General features: G+C 38.6%; 1 protein-coding gene across 15 annotated transcripts in view; it reads left to right on the top strand.

Annotated features, from left to right (window-relative positions):
• NAALADL2 (N-acetylated alpha-linked acidic dipeptidase like 2) overlaps positions 1-23,056 on the top strand; it is a 432,075-nt gene that overhangs the window by 29,713 nt on the left and 379,306 nt on the right. For 12 of the 15 annotated variants that reach the window (XM_069025088.1, XM_069025089.1, XM_069025076.1 and 9 more), the window contains exon 2: positions 11,098-11,154. Coding sequence is in view for 2 of the 15 variants with exons in the window: in XM_069025073.1 (XP_068881174.1) it covers positions 11,098-11,154 (57 nt within the window). In the remaining 13 variants the exon portion in view is untranslated. Of the gene's footprint in view, positions 1-11,097; positions 11,155-11,519; positions 11,561-22,413; positions 22,509-23,056 lie in introns of all 15 variants that reach the window. The other 3 variants (XM_069025077.1, XM_069025078.1, XM_069025072.1) reach the window with 3 other exon arrangements.

Raw genomic sequence — 23,056 nt, 5'->3', positions numbered from 1 at the left:
GTTGTTTTTTCTTTTTTTTTTCTTTCATTCTTTTTTTTGTTTTCTTTGATAATTTTTATGCAAGTATTTTCTGTTCACAAGAAAAATGTCTAGAATATGAATATATGAACACAAGGATTTTGAAGACTTGGTCACTATTCAGATACAGCCACTGTTCCCCTGAATGGCCTTGGCCAAGGCTACTTTTCTTTCTTGAGCTTTTACTTCCCTGCCTATGACTGATGTCATTCTGTCTTTCTAAAGATGTTTCAGAAAATGCAATAAAAAGCAGTGAATTAGATCTGAGTTACAGTTTTGTACAGTCACATGACTTTAGAAACCTTACTATGTCACTGTAGTTATCAGCCAAAATTTTAATCTCTGAATCAATGCTGAAGCTTATTTTCAATGGCAATCTTGCCATGTATTTCATTCTTGATACAGTTGCTAGGATAATAAATACGTGAAAATACAGTTAAAGAAGACAAAGGCAAGATAAATAAATGTGAGCTTGTTTCTCTGTGCACTGAGGTCAGTGATTGCACAGGCCTCTGCTTCTTCTTACTTAATATGCATGGCTTGAGTAGGAAGGCTAAAAATGGATAATTAGGAAGGCAATGGCATGCTTTTTCAGACTGTTTTAATACCCTTTGGGCTGTATCCAGTAGTAAAAGCCTTGCAGTGTCTCCAGTTTTGTGTGAACTGTGGTTTCTGATGGGTGATGATGCCTTGTGTGGTGACTGATGCTTCTGGTGTACAGCCTTTAATGTGTCCTTCGACTTCCCCTCGCAGTTTCCTTCTTGCACAGACTCTAACTAGGAGAGTAGTTACAGAAACATCTTTTCTGATAATGAGGAAAGAACTGCAAATATTCACAGCATGTTGTGGGCAATTCCTGGATCAGAGTTGCTGGAGGGACAGGTATTTTTAGTCAGAGAATTGTCACAAAATGGATCTTATGGCAGGAGGATGCATTTGATTCACCACCACAGGCAGAACAACTTAATTGAAAGCACATTTTTGGATCTGTTTGTTCAATCAGATGTTTGTATTCTGGACATTTTCCTCGTGAAGAGAGGATATTTGGAGTGAAAAAGGAAAAAAAAAAAAAAAAAACCAACCCACAAACACTTAAGAAATAGGAAGTGTTGTTCCCGGATGATCACTGGGAGGAGCTGTTTATTACAGTTTTTATGCATTAAATCAGTGGCAAGGAAATGATGAGAGAGTGGGAAGGTGATGTGGAGGCAAAGAAACTTTGTCATGAGTGGGGAATACTCTGCTTTAGTGGAAAGGGAGATTTTAATTTCATTAAAAAAAAAAAAAATTGAAGGAGTGGGAGGGGTGACCTCAAGGGAAAAATACTAATTCACTAAGATTTTAACTTCTATTGTATATTAACTATTAAAACAGAAGTGCAGTTGGAGCACATCATTTGTGATGGGAATGAACTAAACAGGTAGCAGTTGTCCAGCTGTCCATTAATGCACTGGAGAGCCCATGAGTTCCAAATGAGACAAGAACTGTTCCTGCTACTGGAATACTGACAGGATCTTTGTCAGTAATCCTGTTATAGAGGTAACCCACCTCAAAGAGACAATTTGTGTTTGAATCCTGATATGATAGAGTGAAAGGGGAAAAATCTTTGTAAAAATTCTCCACCACTATCTCCATAATCTCTACTTGAGTGAGCATCAGCCAAGTGAGAAAATGAAAAATTACAACCTGCCAAGCATCACTGGCAGACCGAAATGAAAAAATTGCAAGTTAATAACAGTGATGCCTCCAAAAAATTTGCTGGCCAATTTAACATTGCTTTATCCAAGGTCACATCTTGCAACTGATTATTTTTAGTAATTTGGAGATGAGGATTTTCTACCTTTATTATGGGAAGTGAAGATCAGGCAAACACCAGGTACAGTTTTCAAACTCAAGGTTATTCCTATCTTCATATCAAAAGTAAGTCATGTTCCCTGCTTGTTTGCTTAAGACTGGACACATTTTTTCCACTGTAGTGAAATGGGACATTTTTGCTATACTCTGTGGCAGTGATGAAGTCAGTGTGACATGAAAATTCACAGTGGAGTGAGGTTGGTGAAGGAATTGAAAATAGGAAAAAGTAGAACTTGCCTGAGTTTGTTCTGGAGCACTCTTGCTAATGTTCATGTGATAATTTTTATGTAATAGTGTTAAAAGAGATTATGTTGCCCATTTTGGAGGTTTAAGGATTGTGAACCTGGTGCAAGTGAGTACACAAGACTTAATGTAAGCTATGTCCTGTGGAATAACCAAGGCACACCACAGGAATCCATGGTTTGAGAACCATTAGTGAACTGTAGCAGCACTTAATTTCCTCCAGGACCATCTGCACAATCATCTTAATACTATAGGGTAGACCTTGCTACAGCATTTACCCAGCACTGGCACACTGCCACTTATTTAAAATAGACCATTCTTCAACAGCTGAAATGTATTGTTGTGTGTGGAAACTCCTGCCCTAGGCTTACAATGCAAGGGGAAACCCTCTGTGCTGTTGTTCTTGTGTGGTTCTGTGGTCCTTTTAATGAAGGATATGCAACATCCTGATATGCTGAGTGTACACAGCAGTTCTAGGGAGATTTTGTGGTCTGGTGGTTCAGGAATCTTGGCTGTGGGGGGATTATTTTTCAGCCACTTGGTGGTTGCTGTGCAGAAAAGACTGCAATACTTCTGGCCAACATGGAAAGTGAAGGGCATTTCTTGTTGGGGGATTGATGGAGCACTCTGTTTGTAACTGTTTTTAACCAAAAAGGTCTTACCTGTAATCAAAATAATAAAATTACTTGAGCAGTTCCACTCTAGGACTCCCCAAAAGCATTTGGTTTTGTTCCTGTCTGTGTGCGCTGTGCAAGCTGGAGCTGTTCTGTGTTGAGAGAGGATTAACCTGCAAAAGGTGCCACTGGTGTTTGTTAGCAGTCTCCATGGTCAGAAGCCTGGCTGAAGTCTCAGCCTCCAGAACCAGGCTTGCTGGACATATGCTCCATAGGAATGAAAGCTGAATTCCCAGATGTATTTCCCAGCTCTCTGTGGAGGTTCCTTATTAGATCACTCACGTCCTGCCAGCTCTGAGATCTGATAAGATTGCAGCTTGAACTGTTTAATTTTTCTCGCTGTCATGCAATGCATCATAGTGAGTTAGCTCCATAGCCCTAATCTAATGCTTACTGCAATGAAGCTGAGAATGCATCAATCAATACTTATTTCAGTAAGCAAAGCAAAATGAAGTATTCTTTTGACAACTTCTGTCCATTTCATTATCTCATTTTAAATCACAAAACTATCTCATAAAGTTTCATACTTCCTTAAAATTTGTAGGCTGTCTGCTTTCATATACATCAGGCTGATGCCAGCAGCTCTCTCCTCTCCCAAACAGGGTTCCATCCATGCATTAGATTAATCTGTTGCATTCCTGTAGCAGAAGGAAGCTGATTCTTTCCTGATGTGTCCAGGCACCTCTGGCAGGCAGACCTCTGGACTTAGGAGTGAAAATTTCAGGGAGTAGAAGACTTCAAGCTTGATGTTTTATTGCCTTGTTTGTTTTGTTTTTTTTTCTTTCTTCCTCAAAAGTAGTCTTTTTTCGGGATATTTGCAATGCAAGCAAAATTGAGCAGCTTTAGTATTGCCATTCTCTAGCATCACTCAGATCACTCAGCCTTACCAGACTCTGACAGGCTGTGCTCTGTCCCAGGCCAGACAGAGCTGCAGTTCTTGGATTATACTCATGTTCAAAGTGGAATTTCCTCCCTGAACTGTCATATTTTCCCCACTTATATTAAGGCTACTTTCTATTTCTGCAGGAAAGTGTGTCTGTGTAATCTCTGTAAGTATACATGCCCTTTGCACCATTGTTAGAGCAGTATAGTGGAGATTAAATTCCTCCCCTTTTTCTGTAAAACTCAATTTTCCAGAGTTATAGTTTTCTTTAAACATTGCAGACATAAAGAGATAAACATATATAGGTGAGATGAAGAAACAAAGCATAAAGACAGATACCTGGACACACCTAGGCATGAGTTTCTCTTCACACCTTCTGGGACTGAACTGGATGAGTTGTCCCTTTATTTACAGCAGCTGTGTTAGTTTAGATGCTCTGCTCTGCATCTGCTCCATGGGAATGAAATGTCAGGGCACAACTTTGTGCTTACTTACATGCAACCAGCTCTATGGATGCATGGCCCTCTGGATGGAGGAGAGAGCATCCAAAGCTTGTGACATGCAGTTGTAAAGCTGCAGTTCTTTGCCAGCTGAGAAGGGTGCAGCAAGCTGTTCTCAAAATCAGGCCATTTTTCCTTGCTTTTGTGAAAAGCTAGAGCTTGACTCTCTCATTTTTGCTTTTCAGGAAGCGTAGTGCTTTAGGCTTGTCTCCAGCCAAATGCTGATAATAGGCTCTGTAAGGGAACTTCTGTGCAATGATTCTTTTAGCAATGAAACTGCATGTAGCAAAAGTGGAACTGAGCAAGAGAAAGGTAAGGTTAAAGCAAGTATTTAGACTTTTCCTTTTTAAAGAGCTAGTCAGAGTAGATTAAGGCCACTTGAACACGCATTAACTATTTAAAACAGAATGATAATGCTGCACTTCTTTCCTGCAAAAATGCTCTAGAATATTGTACATCTAATAAGGATCATTTCTTTTAAAGTCTTTTTCCTGTGGCAAGTATTTGTGTACGAGGCTTGATTTGTAATTGTGCTAGAAATCAAAATCCTTCATTTTAATTGACCTTCCTGACCTTAAAAGAAATGTAAATACTTGCAGAGCATTGCATTTTGTTTTCTTCTGGAAACATTTTAAGGTAATGCACCTGGTTGTCATACCTGGAGAAGTATTTTTTCGGTAGGCCTGTTCCTTTCAGAGGCCAGTGAAATGATGGCAGAGATTTAAAATAAGATACCCCTTTCAAGTTTGTGTGCTGATTATTGAAGTATGTGGAAAGGAGTTCTCTGACCTACTACAAAATAATTCATTTGCCAACACAAAGGATAATGCATTCTGATGACACTCACAATTGCAGTACTTCCCGAGTACTTATCCTGGTAGTTCATTTTCTTATTGTTGGAATTCCTATTTGCATGTTATATTTAATTGAAAACTGCATGCTTTGATCTGTGCACGTGTGGAAATACTCATTGGGTTTAACTTGACAGTAAATGTGTATTTACTTTGCAGGTAAGCAAACATTTGGGTGTCTTGCAGGCAAATGCATTTTTATCTCAATTGTGTGGGATACTACATCCCTGTACAGCTGCATTTTTCCAAGTTACAGCCGCCCCAGGTATTGGTGGATACTGGCTGCTCAGGTGTTTATCCAGCATATCAGGTTCCAGAGTTTTGAACTGTGCCAGAGCCCAGTTCGTGGCCAGACTTCAGCCTCTGTTCTCAGATTCATTTGCCAATGTTGCCTCTCTTTGGTGACATGATGTGTGTTTGTACCAGCTGGGGTTCTTCCAGAGAAAAAGGAAATGAATCTCTGAACTTTGAATAACTTTAGTTTTTGTCAGAGTAAGGCTCTGAGGAGTGATGGAACTCACTCTTTCTTTTGGCAAAGAGATGCTTGAACTTTTCATATGTAACTGAAAGCACCTGGCTAATAAAGTGCTAAAGCCTGAAGTAGGAAGGACATCTCTGGACGGGATGAAGAGTACAGATAATGTGGGGTAGTGCTTTGACACAGAATGAGAAGGCAGATTTGTGAGTAGAAGTAAGTAAATAAACCAACAGAAAACTTCAAACACTGATGTCTGTGTGGGTGTGATTTGCCTGTATTAAAATCAGGCTTGTAAGTTAAAACTAAAATAAGCACAGCTTCTCTTGTAATGGACTTGGGCGTTCTAGAAAAGTCTTTTTAATAGAGTTCATATTGTATTTTGAGGTTAAATTACCCCAATAAAAATAATTCCTCTGTGTGCTTTCTGGATATGAAGTTTAATCAGACTGTCCTGGAAAGAAGCCTGGGACTAATACGAACATTTTCTTGATGTGACGTCTTCACATTTGCTCAAGAGGAGTAAAGGTCATTCCCCTGTTGGATGGGAAAGAGCTTCCTAAAGCCTGTTGGCAACACTGGATTTTGCTGCATTTTCTTTACGGTGGTGGTGTCATTAAGGTTAAATTTAGATTCACAGCTAAAAATAGTATTTAGAATGCAAAACAATAGTTAAATTAGCTGTTATTCATATTCAGTGACTGTAAGTGAAAATTGGGCTCGATGTGGAAGAATTCTTAGTGTTATCACTGACCTCAGTTTTTCCTTATTTTTTATATCTTCTAAAAGCCTTCTGCTTAACAGCTCTTATAATGGTATAAAGGAGTGAAGGTTTTCTTGTATGAACAGTTCTGGGGACTGGAGTGAAACTGCAGCTTGTACATCCAGTGGGTGGTCACTGGATAGAAGCTCATTTTGGTTATTGCCAAGCTGGGTGGCAATCACTGAGCAGGTAGAACACCAAGCTAGTCAGTCATCCAAACCTGTTAATGTCCATCTTTTTAGGGTGTAAATATCAGTGCATTCTGAGGGCTTTTTGCGTGTTCAGGATAAAAATGCATGTGAGCTTGGTTTACTTACAGTACAAGAAACAAGAACAAATTCCATTGAATAAAAACACATCTGAAAGTTAAATCCTTTTCTACAGATTAAGCCTGGTGCCTTTCTCCTCCCTTTTAAACATTTAAACACACTCTTTACATGATGCTTAAGCTTTTAAGTCAAAGTTATGAGGTACTTCAGCCAGGCTTGAGCCTGAGAACAAGACCCAAACCAGGACAATAACAAAGTGACACAAAGATTGACTCCACCGTGCTTGCTGGATGAAGTGAAAAGTGCTGAAATATAAATCCTATATCCTGGGATTTCACTGCCTGCTGGAACTAATCTCATTAACTTAAAACCACCTGAGGCTTAAGAGACATATACACTGCTGTGAGAAATTATATTTATCTCATCCTAGGGGGAAATCCTTTCCCTCCCCCAGCTTACCTTACTTTTGACTTTGTCATTCTTGAATTACCAGGTCATTTCTCCCCCATGGAAAAGTTGTCATAGCTCACAGCTATGCAATTACTGTCTCTGAAGTTCACTGCTCTATGAATGCTGAGATCACTGTTCGATGTTCTCTTCTTAAATAATTTCCTAGAGAAAACAAAGACTGGAAAAATAATAGGTTAGCAGTTTACTTAAAGAAAATTCCTCCAGAGCTACAGGGAAAGATTCCAGAACTAAGAACACAGCATAAGGCAAACAGCTTACTAAAAGCATTAAGGTGTTTATTGCCTTTGTAAACCAAACACTGAGTTTTCTTTAACCATTAAAGTTTAAGAGATTGGTGGCCTCTGATAAGTGGTAATTGAATGCAGAAATTTCCAATGCAAGGTTGCAGTTTGAAATCCCATGAGTGTCGCCAGGGAGAGCTCTGTAGTTGTGTGGTTGATTGCTGCACTCCCATTTGGATTGAGACTAGATCCCAAATCTGCATTCAGTATTAAATCCAGCCAGTAGAAATATTTTGTTTGACATGGGAAGATTTTGGATAAGGCTTTTACTGATAATCTTGCTGGACTTTGCAGAAAGGCAAAATGACCTTGCTCAAGTGTCTTTCAATGTGTGTCTACTTCTGAAAAAAATGAATAAATCAACTTTGAGTTATCCATTAAACAGCTCAAATATAAAAGGATAGTAAGGAAAAAAAAAAGTAATGTTAAAACAGAGTGAGCTCTGAAAACTAAATCCTGAAGGCCTGATCTCTGAGATGGAATGCAGAAAGCCTTATGCAGGGGAAGCTTTTTGTGGTGAACCTGGCCCTTGGGGTGCTGCTCCCAGAGGGGAACCCAGAGTATGTTTGTGCTGTGGAACTGAAAGTTACTTGCAGTGAAATGGAGGTGCCAGCTTCTGTGACTAAGAGAAATGACCACTGAGCCAAACTCCACATCATTGCTGTAAAACCCAGCTCAGAAGGTGATTTGTGGGTTTGAATGATGGGTCTGTCAAAGTTCACTCTTCACAGTGGTTTATTGGCCCTGAGTCACCATTTCACTGGCCAGCCATTTAAATTGTTCTGTGTTGACAGAGTGTGTATAGAGACAGAAATAGATGCAGTTGTAATTGCAGACCACTTACATTAATTAAAAATGATAATATAAGCTTCTGCTTCTCTTTCATCTGCAAGGGATGAAAGTGATCTGGTCTGTTGATGGGAATGCCCCATTAATCCTCCATTAATGCCCTATATTTAAGGGCCCACAAAGAGGTGTATGAGCAAATAGTGAAGTGCATTAATGTCTCTGGATTAGAAGTCCATGTAATTATGGTGCTAATTGTGTGTTGTTGTGATCTTGTCTAGATGTAAGTGAATTTGGTCAAGTGGTTTTGTTTAATTTTGTCAAGTAATGAATAAATCAGTGAAGTTATAAATGGCTATTGCTATTGTAAAGAATAGAGTCTGAGGTGGTGAATGTTGCTGAACTCTAGTGTACAATCCCTTTTCAGTCCTGCATAAATGAGTGCAGCATATTCCAGTTTATTTAGTGATGGACAGGTTGTTAGTTCTTAAAATAGCTAAGGAGTAGGAACCTGACACCTTGAATGATTTATGTGGGTTTTTTGTAAGCTTGTTTCTGTTTTGTAACCTTTAAAATGTGGGTTTTATGAGTGATATCATTAAAATTTATACTCCCTCTAGTATGTGATGTTAGTCATTATTGCTCTGCTGGGCATCCAGATCACCTGTCTGAATTATAAAGCAACCTTCCTTGGAGCTAAATTGTAATTTTTTTTCCAAATGTGTGCTGACTTCATTATTTTTCATTGGTACTCCCTTACCAGAGCAGAGGCCAGAATCTGGCCTTTTCTGCTTTCCATCCAAGTGGGAAAGGTTGCTAGGAGTAACTGTGTATTTCTAGGAATGAGATATGATGGCTCATTTAACTTAGGAAATTTGATATCAATCAGAAAAAAACTTCCAGAGAATTTGTTTTAAAGTGTACTCTATTTTTTCTTCTTTGTTAACTCAGACTGATATGCTCAGGAGGTGACTTAATGATATGCTGGGCTTTGTTATGGTAATTTAAAAGAGTTTCAGCAAAGAGTGAATCTCAGAGAAAAAATGCTGATACTGAAAGTGAATCACAATCCTTGATTCCATCAATTGAGACTCTTAAAGATCTCATACACCAGGAAGGATTTTGTAAAAGGCTTCAAAGTTGTGCCTTTAGTCTGCATCCTCAACTTGAAGGTGCCGAAAAGCTTTCTTCTGGAAAGCTCCACAATACTCTCAAAAAGTTTTGGGTGTTTTTTTTAGTTAATTAATCCAGTGAAAAACAAGTTTTTCTGAGCCATGGACTACTCCTCTGGTTCTCTGAAGGCTGTCAAGCACACTGCTCTGTAACTCGTGAATATAACCCATCTCTCTGTCTTCTTTCAAGAAATGAATGATTTATTCAATGTTTATGTTGTATATTGATTAGCAGATTGTGGTATAGAGTAATGCATTGCAAACTTCCCAAACATGGCTTACTAGCCCGCTTTCATCCAGAGGTGAGATGGAGTTGTTTTCTGACCAGTACAACTGCAGATGTTTTAGTTTTTTCAGATCAGGCCTGTTTGCCTAGAATCAGATCATCGAGTTAACCATTAACCCAGCACTTCCCAGTCCTCCCCCAGCCCATGTCCCCCAGTGCCACCTCTGGGCACGGGGATTCAGCCACTTCCCTGGGCACCTGTGCCAGGGTGTGACACAGCTTTTAGTGAAGAAATTTGTCCTAATAGGCAGTCTAAAACTTGCCCTGGCACATCTTGTATCAGTTTCATCTTGTCCTTTTGCTTGCTGCTGGGGAGACCAACCCCACTTGGCCCCAGCTTCCTTTTCAGGTGGTTGTAGAGAGTGATGAGGTTCCTTTTCTCCAGGCTGAACACCCCCAACTCCCTCAGCTGCTCCTCAAAGGACTTGTTCTCTCGTGCCTTCACCAGCTTCATCTCAGAAGATGCTAGAGCATGCAAAAGAGCTGGGATTCGGGCTTCTTGTAGCAATGCCACTAGGAGAGGTGGTTTTTGTTTGTGTTTGTGTTTTTCTTACAAAACCTTGCCATTGTAATACAAATGATTTACTGATGTTAACAGAGGATAAAATACTAATTTCAGCGCAGCCTCAGGCTACCATGATATATTCAGTGCTGTCACCTAGTTTCATTGAAATATATGTGATATAGCACTAGAAAACAAGTTTGAACAACAAAATATGTGTTACTGTTGGAAAACATAAGAATGGAATGTGTCAGATAAGAGTTATGTCAGAATAAGGGCACTCAAGCACTCGATCCTCAAGCCAGTGGCCTCTTCCTGAAATACTTGGTATCATGTTCCCTGTTGTTGCAGTTATTAAAATTCCTTGTCTGCTTCTGTTCCCAGAATGATTATTCTCTCAATATTTGCAAGGCAAGTTCCCTGTCATGTTACAGATTTCCCTATTTATTTTTGTAATAAAGAAAATGTGAGCATCAGAGGTTCCTGCAATGAACACTTCTAGCAGCATAATTCCTACAGCTGGAAGGAAGGCTCTGTGTGTTTGCACTCCTAATATCAACTAAGGTCTTTTTCAATATTCTTGTCCTCTCACCACACACACTGCAACTAGACTTTGATTAAAGTAATGCTATCAGGTTGAAGTTTAATTTGCTCTATGCTACTTACACGTACTTTAAAATTGTGAGTGGACTCCATAGATAAATGTCAGTGAGATGGTGAAGGAGGTGGAAAGAAGAGCTGTGATGGTGATTAGAGAAGGCTGAGTTGAGTTTTTCATAGGGTTAATGCTTTCCAAATTGGAGGATATAAGATTGAAAGTGAAGGGCACACTCCTTGTTGAGGGAAAGTGGTGGAATGATCCTAATTCAGAATCTCATTAAAGCAACTGTCAGGATTCCTCTATTTTACCATCACCTCCCCTATTCTATAAGAGTCAGCTGTCGTTTGGAGTGAGCATACTGCCAAAGAGGCATTTACAAATAAATGAAAAATGTCACATTTGATTTTGCTGTTTTCAGAGGACTCCGTGTCAGCTTTGTCACAAACCCTTTGTTATTCTCTCTTTCAGATCTCGTCTGGACTTTGGAAATAACTTTGGTTCTTGGATTCCTTCTGTTGTCCCGGGGTAAGCTCCCTGGATTATGACTTTTTATTAACATTTGTGCAACAGTTAAATAACACTGACTTTTCAGTGCCTATGAAGGATGAAATGCTAGAAGTTCTGACCAATTACCTTATGAGTGTGTATAGAAGCTGCATAATACAATTCACGCTTGAGAATACCACTAAAAACCAGATTTATTTCGTAGTTTCTAGAAGTATTTGCACATTATGGTAATTACTATGCAAAATGTTGTGTGCTGTGCTAGTAGCCACATAAAATATAAATAGCTATGTGGTTTTATTTGTTTCTAAAGAATATGTACTTCTAAGTTGATAGTGTTCTTTTTTCCCATATTTATAATTTCTTACTCTTCCACTGTATGTTAGATGGTTATAGTGCATTTTGCTGCTTGTAAGCATATCAAAAGGTAAGTTGTTTTTCTTATGTATTTGCTGGCTGTGTAAGTGAACTTAATGTGCAATATCAGTCTACTCCTTCTAATGCAAAAGCATTACCATAAGATTGGATATCTGTCGAAATGTCATTACAAGAAATAGTTGAGATGGTTTAGGTACGAAGTATCTAAACTACAATCACATCTAACAAAACTGGCTTAGTTGTTTTTTTCTTCAGTTTTTGAGATTCCAATCAAAAATACTGTGTTTACTAAAACTGCTGTGAAAGAAACTTCATTAACATCCAGAGAAATACCTGTGATCCTTTAAATAGGAGTTGAAGATTTTCGAAGACAGACCTAGTGCTACATTTAAGAGTAATTTTCATCCTTGCTGCATTTTCTGTGATGTCCAGGAAGTGTAACCTGCAAATAGTAATAGGACAAGAGATTACTACTCTCCACTAACTTCAACAAATAAACTCACACCATATAGAAAGAATTGGTTCGTGATGGTTTTGTATTTCTGAAGGGATTCTTCAATAATGATTTACACGTGTTTTGCAATCTGGCAAACAGCCAAAAATCCCTTATTCAATGCATGTTTTTTCGTAGCATATTTAAAAAAAAATAAAAAACTTGCTGCATTTTATCACTATTGCTATTATCAGATTTTTAAAAAAACAAGAGAACTGAAGAAAATCACCTTGGTGTTGCTTCTGTACTCTGGAGACTCCTAGGAAAGTGGGGAAGAATTGGACTCTGTAAGGGAATCAGGAACAATTTACGGTGTCACTTGCCCTATGCACAAGTTTTGCTTCTATTCCTCTTTCAGCTGGGATTTTAGTGTAGCTTGATGAGCTCTACTTTAGCACTGCCAAAATTTGTTTTCATTGGTGAATGCATATTTGTCAGCTGTTTATGCATTTTTAATACATTGTATTTCATGTCTAGTTTTTGCTGTTCTGATATACCTTTTGCTTAATTAGTAAGAAATGTGTTGAATTTGTTCTAAAAGAAAATTTAAAATGAATATTTGAAATAACTGTTGAGTTTCCTGACAGCTCAGCCTTTTTATTTTTCTTCTTTTAACTAGAAATCAAAACTTGTTAACTAGAACTTCCAAAGAACACCCTTGACTTGTACTTTGGACAGTGTTGTTTACATGGTAGTACAAAGTTTGTGACAAAGTTCTCTACAGCAGTCTCTAATACTGTGTTTTCAGCAGTGGGCTGCCCAGCCTTGCTGTTCTTCTTTTGTATTAAAAGAGTAAAAAAAAAAAAAAAAATCTAAGTTGTGAATCTGTAAAGACAGAAAATTAATTTTGGCAGTGTGGAAGATGATGACATAGTTTCAAGGAATGAACCAGACAATTCAAGGCTGTTATATTTGTGTAATTAATTACTATTACTGTAAACAGAGATGGAAGGAAGTAAAACTGGGAGGAAAATAAAGAACTCATCATTATCAGTGCTGTTCATTCCCCAAACTCTGCCCTCCTGTTTGGCTTATACAGTAAATTGCTTTGAGGTAACTCTAAATGGAATTCTGTAGTACTTCACATCTAAATGGGGCATGCACTTAGTAGTAAAGCAGTGCTGCAAAGGCCAATCCAGAATTCTCCCAAAATGCCTTGGAACAAAAATATGTTTAAATATGACTTAGCAGATTTGCAGAAGCTTAGACTTTCACTCACCAAATTTTCAGTCAACCACATTTGATCATGTTACTGATATTGATGTGTCCCAGCTTCCACAGAGCTGAACATACTCTGATCCATGGTTGTGCAGATGTAAATATCTGTGTCCCAGCTGTTGGCATAGATGGGAATTAATTCCATATATTAGTCTGAATCATGAGATTGCTCTCAAGTGCTGGGTGTCCCTACAAGCAGTGGATGAAATATCATGGCTGGCAACATTGCCATGAGTTAGAAAATAACTTTAGTGGGAGATTGTCTGAGATCTCCACCCAGCAAATAGCAAACACAGATTAATAAAATGAAACAGAAACATGTGAACACCACCACTGTGCTTATTCAATTCAGTACAGAACTTGCAGGCTGGGAATGAGCCTAGGAAGAGCCACAGGGATACACGGAGCATTTGTTCCAATGAGAACCCTTCATGGAAGTGAACCAAAGGCAGTCCTGTGCTGCTAAACCAGGTTTCCAGTAAGCTTATTTTCAGCCAGGAGGAAGGGAGTAGGGAAGTGCTCTGAGTTGTCTTTCTGCATCATTTTCTGTTCTTAAACTGAAAGTGAAAATGTGAAAATCTATTAAAATTTCATTTTCCCTAATCCCGCCCCCTCCCCCCTGGTAATTCGATTTAGCTGTTCTTGCCAACAGTTGTTTAGCTCCTGGACCCAGAATATTCTTTCACCCTATCTCCATACACAAATTTCTCTCTTCCTTTTAAATTTAATAAAGGTGCTGTATTTCTAAGTCGTGGGGATGCTGGTCTCATTTCAGCAGGATAAATCTTAGACCCTTCCTCGTGCCCAAATACACGACTTTTCATGGAATAAGACACCTTTTTTGTGTATGAAGAAAAAATAATTGACAGAGGAGAGGGTGGGGGAAGTAAGGGATGATAACCTGGTCAAGTAGGAAAAGAGGTTTAGAGGGGTTATAATTCACAAGTTTGTCAATTAAGTTATTACAATTTCATCTTAGAAGATGCACTTTAAAATCCTGAGGACCATTCCTAGTTGAAATCAGTCCAGTTTTTAGCACCTCTTTGATTTGCACCGTGTTATTTCTTAAATTCCATATTATTCCATTGAATTCAGAGAGGTCACTCATGGAATAAAGAAACTGATCCTCACCTCTTTGAGGTTCTGCTCTGTGCTGCTGCCCCCTCTTAGCTGTTACAAAACACTGTTATTGTTGGAGTGTCCTCTGAAGGGTTTTGCGTTGTGGCTTTATAAATTCCAAGTGATGTAATAGAGCTCACAGCAGAAAGGACATGTGGAGAAGACAGTGCTAACAAACAATTTGCAGCTCCTCATTGCCGTGGCTGAATGAGTTGGTTTTAGGTAATTTGCTATTCAAACAGGAATAATGAGGTAAAATGTGTTTTACTCATTTTCATTGTGGCACAATGGTCAAGCCTGAACCACTTAATTTGAGGGGGTTGGACAGGGCAACAAAAATTGCTAATCATGTGCTTAATTGATCATTCTCTCACGACTGCCTCTAGCTGTTATGTGGTAACAATGGTCTGAGAGATTGACCACCAGAAAATTGCTGAGACCATACAGGAACATACCAGGAGCGGCTTAATGGTGAAGTGGTTTAATTGCTGCCAACTCAGCAGAGCAAAGGCATGGGCCAAAACTCATGTGCTGAACCCTAGAAACCTGAGGTTTTGGTCAAAACCTGACTTGAAATGCATGTGGTGTGATTGTCTCTGCATAGTCTATTTGGAGGGGCTGGGAAGTGTCTTTGACTACATTTCTTGGGGTTGTTATTTTAGCAAGAGCATCTTGGGAATGTTTTCAGCACAGAAAAGCATTAGCAGGACCTAATGCATTTTGAGCTTTCTCTATGAAATTGTAGTATTTTTTTAAGCAACAAATAATGATAATTACAGCTGGGGTTGATGGTTTATTTTTTTTTACATTTCCTAGAACAAAAGTGTTTGAAATCCCATTCAAAACTGGTTTTCAAGTTCATATGCCTGCATATAGATTGGAATTACTGTAAGAAAGATCAATGAATTGCCATTCTGGTAATAGTATTGGCTGTATTTGATAAGTATGTCCTTGGGCTTTTTTCAGAATTATAGCTAAATTTATGAGTGCTGAATACAATTCCTGTGAGTCTTCTGTAGCTCTAGAAACAGGTTGTGCAAACTTGTCACCAATAACAGTGGTCTCCAGTAGAGCAATGGTTTTGTACAATGTCTTCATATAAAGGAAACAAATACAGCCTTCCATCCCCCACCATCTGTTGTTAGGAGTAGTCCCTTATTTTCTACTGTTTTGGGGAAGAATTTGGCTTAATGTTCTTGAATTAAGTATAATAATTAAGATTTTTAACATTTGTAAAAGCTTGACTTGCATGCAGGAGGTAGATTGTGACAGCCTTACATGCCATACTAAAATGATACATAAGTAGAGCAATGTTTTCATCAACAGAAATGTGTTGCTGTTCAAAGTTGATTCTCTCTGTAGGGTGCCATAAAGTAATTAGAAGACTATAATATAATCCTTCAGTATTGCATTAATTCCTTAGAGGGATGAATTCATCTTTTCTGACTGCAGCAGTGCATGAGTGGCCATGGAAATGCCACTGAACTATAAAATCATCTGTAAAACAAAGAATAGTTTTTCTAGACCAGCATGTTTATTTTACAAAACTCATAAAAGGCTCATGCTTTTAGTGATTTTTGCTTGTAGCAAACTGGAAGTGAAAGTATTTATCTTAAAATTAAAAATTGACATGGAATGCTGTGTACTTTGCCTTAAAGAAAACTGCATGTGAGGTATTTGTCTTCTGTGAGGACTGAAGACTCTTAGAAGGTCTGTGCCAACACAAGAAGAATCTCTTGTTACAGATGATGAATTTTTGCAGCTGGTGTAAACTCATCCAGCCACGGCTGCATACTGTAAATTTAAGGATGAGAATTTGGAGCACTTTTATTTTTCCCAGCAGTGGGTGGAGAGCTGGGTTTGTATAGTGAGACAGTGTTGCAAATCACCCTTGATTGGGCTTTTCTTGGATTTTTATTTTTGTTAACTGCCCAATGCTCTAAGCATGAGTTTGTAATAGAGGCTTGTGTTGGCTGGAAGGGGAAGGACACTGGCAATGTACTTCTCACATGGAGGAAGACTGGAAATACTCAATGGGTTTGATCAGAAATGATTCTGTGGGCAACCCCTCTGAGCTGACATGTTTCCCTGCTTACAGCAGGAATTCCAAAACCCACAAGGACATTATTTTACTGTCATTTTATTATTCTCCTGTAGAACATCTTTCTGATTGTGCTGTGAAGTGTGTTGCAATTGAGAGGTTCTTTCCAGCCCACCAGACTTTTGTGTTTCTGCTGTGTTTCAGTTTGTACTCAGCATTAATCCTTCCTGTACTTACCGTTTCCAGCTGCAGTGGTGGAAGTGGCCCTTGCTGCCATATCCTAAAATAAAGCCCTTTTCTTGAAGAAACCTGGCATTGAGGTCTAGTTCCCTCTGGTGCAGGCTTTGGGGATGTGCAGCAAAAGTTCAGAAGTCTAATTAAGGAAGCATTGAATTTAAGGCCTGCCTTGACTGTTTCACCCAGGTGAATAATTCCGTGCTTTTGCGGAGGCTGCATGCCTTAGCACAAAGAAAGGCATGAGTGGTTCCATATGTGCAAATTAGGACTAACAACTCTCTTGTATGACCCATGAAGCAAGCCTTAGGTTTCAAGCAAAGGAGCATAATCACTATTTGTTAGTTGCTAAATATCTAGTGTGCAAAACCAACTTTTCAGCAAAGGTATAGATAATTATTTCTCACATGACTATTGAAAAATTAAAGAAAATATGGAAGCTGAAATAGGTGCTTAACACCTTGCTGTAGTTCAGGGCACAGGTGCAATATTTAGCATCCTCATGGTATTCTCAGTATACTTAATAATTCTTTAAGACTATGCTGTTCTAATTATAGCATATCTGAGTTCAAAAAGAGTGTTTCATATAGCCTTAAGGCCTGTGAAGGAGATAATCTTCCTGGGAGTGCTGACATTTGTTTTAATGGAAGCAGGATCAAGCACAAATGCTAGGCTGGAGTGACATTTAAATATGATCAGCAGTGCTGGTCAGTGATCAGGAAATCGAGCTGTTCCAGCTGTTAACTTAAGAGACCCCTTTATGTAACATACTGTCAATTGCAAGGATTTTTAAAATATTTTTCTTAGAAAGAATATGACTCTCCCTCTATGAATAAACCATCCCTATCCCAGTGATGTGGTTGACAAGGCTCTGATGCATTTCAGCAACATTATGAATCTTACCTGCTGGAGATTGAGTTTATATGCATGGATACAGAACTGCTCAAAGCAAAATGTTTCACCATCCTTGGATGAACACTTTTGGTGCTCCAAGGCGTCTCAGTGCGTTAGGGAAGAGAGCTCATCTCCACAGAGATAACTGTTTTACAATGGTTTTACTTTCACCAAAAGCTGAAGCCATAACCAAGAAATGGAACAATTTTTGATTGAAAAAATCATCCCAGCTCCCCTCCCCAAAAAAAACACTAGCACAACAAATTTATTGGAATTAAAGTAGTAGAGGTTTCGGCTTCAACAAGGAGACTGTCCAGTATGTGAGGCTTGCAGAAAATGGAGCTGGGGAGCCTCAGCTTTCAGGGCAGTGTTTAGGGACAGGATTGAGGGGTTTGAAGGTAGGCAGATCCAGCTTTTTGAGAGGCTTCTCTCTGAGGGTTAGGTATTCCTGTTGTTTTCACCTTGGCTCCTCCAAATGCAGCTGTGCCCTCTGTTAAAATCAGCTATGCCTGATGTCCTAAAACAGTGCTCTGGGAGTCACTGACTTTGTCACTGCAGACCTTCTGGATCTGTTGTGAGTTCACTGAGTAATATTTATTACAAGCTGTGTATTGACAGTTATTTTTGCAAAGTATGACTTTTTTTCCATAACTACCCTTTAGCCTAGGTAGAACTATCACTGGTTAGTCAACAGCTATATGGGGATTATGATTCAGAAAATGATAGATTGTATTTTGGAAATATAATTTCATGAGCACAGTTTACCTCATGTGAAGGACAATTTCATTGGTGAATCACTGTAGAACTTTTCCTTTAAAGGGTAAGTTTGACCCTTCTCCACATTCCATCATTTACAAATGTGTCAAAAAAACCAAAATGTCCTGTATCTTCTCCTCCCCCCCTCCCCCACCCCCTTTTTACAGTGAAAGCAGTAAACACCTTCTATTCCTTTTTGGGCCTCCTAAATTATTATTTTTTTTTTTTAATTTTCTGTATCTATGCTCACATCTTCATTTATCCATTAGTTGTCTTCCTCATAACCCACAGAAAAATCTGTCTCACAGGTCCATGTTGAGACAAGCAGGAGTAAAACAAAGGCTGGGGCAGAACTGAAGCCTCTGGCAGACACGGCAGCTGACAGGGGATGTGGTGCTTTGCATTTCAGTTTTGAATAGTTTGGTGTTTCTGCAATGTTTGTAGGAATGCATTTGCAATAAGAAGTGAGAGCATCTTGTTTGATAGCTTTTATAGTGATATTAGTTCCTTCAACCCAATAGAAGCAGCCTGACATCTTTCTTTTTCCTGTTGTTTTTCATTTGGATTTTTCCTATACTGAATGGATATATTCAGAATCAGCTGAAGCTTGACAAATGCAGCTGTGAAGACTTGTCTTCAAGCTATACTGCAGATTTTTCTCTTGCCTTTCTTTGCTCCAAGAAATATCTGTTCAACTGTTTTTATAGTATTTTTATGATAGGCATTTCAGATACCTACTGCTGGATAAATAAAACTGCCTTCCTAGCTTAAGGAGCCAGGGATGTTTTTTCATTTGTTTCTCAAAATCTGTTGCAGTGCAGAATGTAGTTGGATGTCATAGTAAAGAAGATGGCCTGGCATGGAAATGAGAACATAATTAAAATTATTTTTACTGTTCTCAGGATTTGGAACAAACTGTTGCTTAAACCTTTTTCTTAGAGGTATTACACCTAACAAGCTCTCTTGAGAGAGATGGGGGTAGAGCAGCAAAGCTATCAACAAAAATACGGAACGGCTGCGTTCCCTGGGGTTTGCTTAAATTCGAAAGTGGATAGGAACTGTGAAGAAATATAATGCAATCTGGTAAAGAAACTGCAGTATAACTCCAGTGGCCTCAGACACAGTAATGTACCAGTGTAAAGACCTCATATTAACCTGAAAAATAGGTAACAACATAAAACACTCTAAAGTTGCTTAGTTTACATTTGTCCTTGATGCATCGTCTTCAGTGTCTTGTGGCGTGGAGATCAATTTGTGCTGTAAACTCCGTGGAATGTAAATCAGGTCTTTTTACCTGCTGTGGAGAAGGCTCTGTGAGCCTTTTCTGGGCTGCCTGTGTTAGAGTAGGACATGCCAAGTTCAAGATGACCGCTGAGCTAAAACAGCAGTCAGATGGAGTTAAATGAAGACGTTCTTGGTCTTCAGTTAATGGCAGGTTGAGGTTTACTAAGCCACTGAAGCCACTTGTCATGTGAGATTTTCTGTCCTTGCCCACATGAATGTACCTGATGGAGGCATAGCGTAGGTTGTCTAGGATTTAAAGCAAAGGAAGGGGAAAATAGTAATTCTTGAGGAGTGTTTCAAATGTTTCCTTTTTTTTTTTTTATTTTTTGATAATCTGGAATGCTTGTTAATCCATGCAATATTTATTTTATTGTAGTCTTTTCTCAGAATTTGTGAATGCCTTCCACACAGAATCAGCAGTAATGATTTTGCAGAGCCACAGACCTTCTCTTTTTACTTCTGAAATTCCGATTGAGAAGTAGCGGTTCTTTTCTTTGTTGTTTTGAGGAGGAGCTTGGTACAGGGTTTGTAATGAAAAGCATGCTTGAATTTGAGCAAGTCGATGCTTTCCAAGTCTGAAAAAGACTTTTTTGATAAATCCCATTGAATTAAAGTCTCCACTGTCCTCCATTCACACACATTTGAAAATCTGGGCTCACCAAAATCTGGGCTTTTGGTGTCTGACATACTGGACAATTATGAGAACTGGAACTTGCAAGAGTAGATCTGCATTTTACATAAGGGTCCCTGAAGTCTTGGAGCCTACAGTTCAATCTGAACATAAAAATTCCTTCAGAAAACTGGTTGTGTTTTGTCATTATTATTATTGTTAAGGATTTATTATAGTTTGATTTTTTTTTTTTTTAAGTTTTAAGAAACATGTTCTTGTACCTTCTAATCTTGTTGGTATTTTCCTTGGAGAAGAGATGGTTGGGTGTGAGTGGGGTTACAGTACATCCCCCACTGACATTCTGCTCACGTTGTTTGGTGTGCATGTACCTGCAGCAGGGATCTACAAACAATTCTGTCTTGTCAGAAAAGGTGTATCTACAACTTGGCTTGAAATGTCTCTGTGGTTCAGGGCCCCAAGCTGGTGAGGGATGTGCTCTGTTGGTCTGTGCATGTGTGAGTGCAAGAATGGGTTGCTGCCAGCTTGTTTTGCTCTGTTAAATATTAAAGTATCAGATGTGCCTTTTAAAAACAGTGGGTTATTAGTCTTGGCTCAAGAAATTAAAATCAATCAGATGTGCCTTTTAAAAACAGTGGGTTATTAGGCTTGGCTCAAGAAATTAAAATCAAAGTGTTACAAAGCTGTCTTAACAGTACTGTTACCTCCTTGAAAATAGGATTTCATAATTACCTAATCTGTGTGTGCCTGTGACAATGATCTGTTAATAATGTTTGTTTAAAAAGAAACAAAAACGCACACAGGTCAACCTGAATGAAACAGTTTTAACATCTGATTAAAATACAGAGAACAATGAGTATCAAGTGTACTCCTAAGGCCGTTGGGTTCTCCCTGTGTCTCCTGTTAAAAAGGGAGTAAACCAGGCTCAGTAGCACCATTAGTGGGGACAGAATGCTGAAAGAGCCCTCTGGCATTCAGCAGTCCAGGTAGGCACAGTCAGCTGGTAACTCCCAAGCTGCAGCCTAAATCTGCAGCTGCTGTATTGCACCACCTAAAATGTAGGTTTAACCCTCGTGTGAAAGATGAGAAATTTGGATCAGATTTCACATGGTGCCTTTTCATTCCTCCTCTAATGGAAAACTGGTGAAATTCAGTTGTTGTCTTGTTCCTTTGTAAGGAGAACTGTTGCCTGAGTGACAAGAAGCAACTCCTAGAAATATGGATGACCTTATTGAGGAGGGCATAAATGTATGCACAGGAGTATTTTTCATGTTCCTATAGGAAAAAAAACCCAAACCCTTCTTTTCTTTACAGGTGAGTCTGGGATGATTAATTTAGAAAATAAATAATCTGATTTCAGTATTACATACTGAAACAATGAAGCTTTATAGTCCATTGGTTTTGCATGTAAGACTCCTATGCTTATGACTGTATTAAAATGTCATTAATGTCATTAGTGTATTTAGTAACTACTCTTCTATGATCCATTAGTTATAAGAGATAAAATTAGATGTATTTGGAATTTGTATTCTGAATTCTAAAAGACTGACTTTTTTTTCAAGTAACTGTGTGTACGCCATATTTGATAATGCAACAAAATTCACGATTCCCATGTCTTAAAATATTAGGATCAGTAACGTTCAATGTGTATTTGATTGTAAGGATTTTATTTCAGAACAACCCCCTTTGTTGGTGCAATATTGCATTAGTGTGCTGTGTTGAACAATTTAATCTGAACTTCCCTCTTGCACAGAGGATACAGCCAGAAGTTTTTTTCTCACTTTTTCTGTTGTCTTTCATTAGTATTAGGGGGATTAAATTCATGTTACAGTTTGTGGTAATCTGCATCAGAATCAGGTTTTTATGATTTATTTCTAAGTTTTGTTTGGCTTGATTTTTTTGTTTGTTTTGTGGTTTGACTGAAGCTTGAAAAAGTCATCTCGATAGAAGGTACAGGAAGATACGAGTAGAAAACGTGAAATTTTGTGTCACAGCTCTTGTGGCTTTGAAGTTCAGTAGAAAGAAGTAAAGTGTAGAGGCAAACTGTTACTTAATAGTATATCTTGCATCTTAAGCATTTCAAATTAAGGTGTTGGTTTTTTCATCTTTCACAAAAATCCAGATAGCAAATGTGCTGATATTACTGCTCTGAGTGTTAATTAACTTACGGTTTTAATGTAGTGGGGGTTTGTTTGTTTGAATGAAGCTGTTGCTTTATTTGGTGTTGCTTTCCAGTGACAAAGCTCTTGGAGGTTTCTGTGGGAGATGCAGTTGCCTGTGATGAACCTGACGAGTCTGTGGGTGCTGTGCTGCAGAAAGGTGGCCTGATGGTCAGTGCCCTGCACACTGCACAAACTGGGCTTTTCTATGGGCACATCTGATTCTGCCAACTGCATGTTTCTGGTTTCACTGGAGGTGTTACTCTGGATGCTTTGCTCTAGCAGGTTTCCTCTTTTTCTCACAATCAGCACATTTGGCTTTTTTTCCACTACACTTTCATATCCCTCGTGTTTCTAATTAACATTTCAAAATCGCTGCCTGTCCTTCATTCTGCATAATCTGTGCTTCTTTGCATTCCAGTAGCACACCTGTACTGCAAATGCAATACCAATTAATACTCTTTTTGGTAGTTTAAAGTAAATAGTGTCCATGTATGGGTTTATTCTCAAGCTGTAATATATTCAATATGTTTTATCTGACAGGCCTTGAGTTCTAAGAGCTGGATTTAGCAGAAGTTTTAAACTCTGTTTAGGCTGAGTAAGCAGATATCTTTTTCTAATCAGTTAAACACACCATGCTTCTTTGTAGGTCTCTACAGGAGTAAAGAATTAAAAAAGTTAACCAGTGAATAAATATCTCAAAAAATATCTTTTTCCTT

This window comes from Aphelocoma coerulescens, chromosome 9, assembly GCF_041296385.1.
Source record: "Aphelocoma coerulescens isolate FSJ_1873_10779 chromosome 9, UR_Acoe_1.0, whole genome shotgun sequence".
Taxonomy (NCBI): Eukaryota; Metazoa; Chordata; class Aves; order Passeriformes; family Corvidae; genus Aphelocoma; species Aphelocoma coerulescens.
This window is presented reverse-complemented; position numbering and strand designations above follow the sequence as displayed.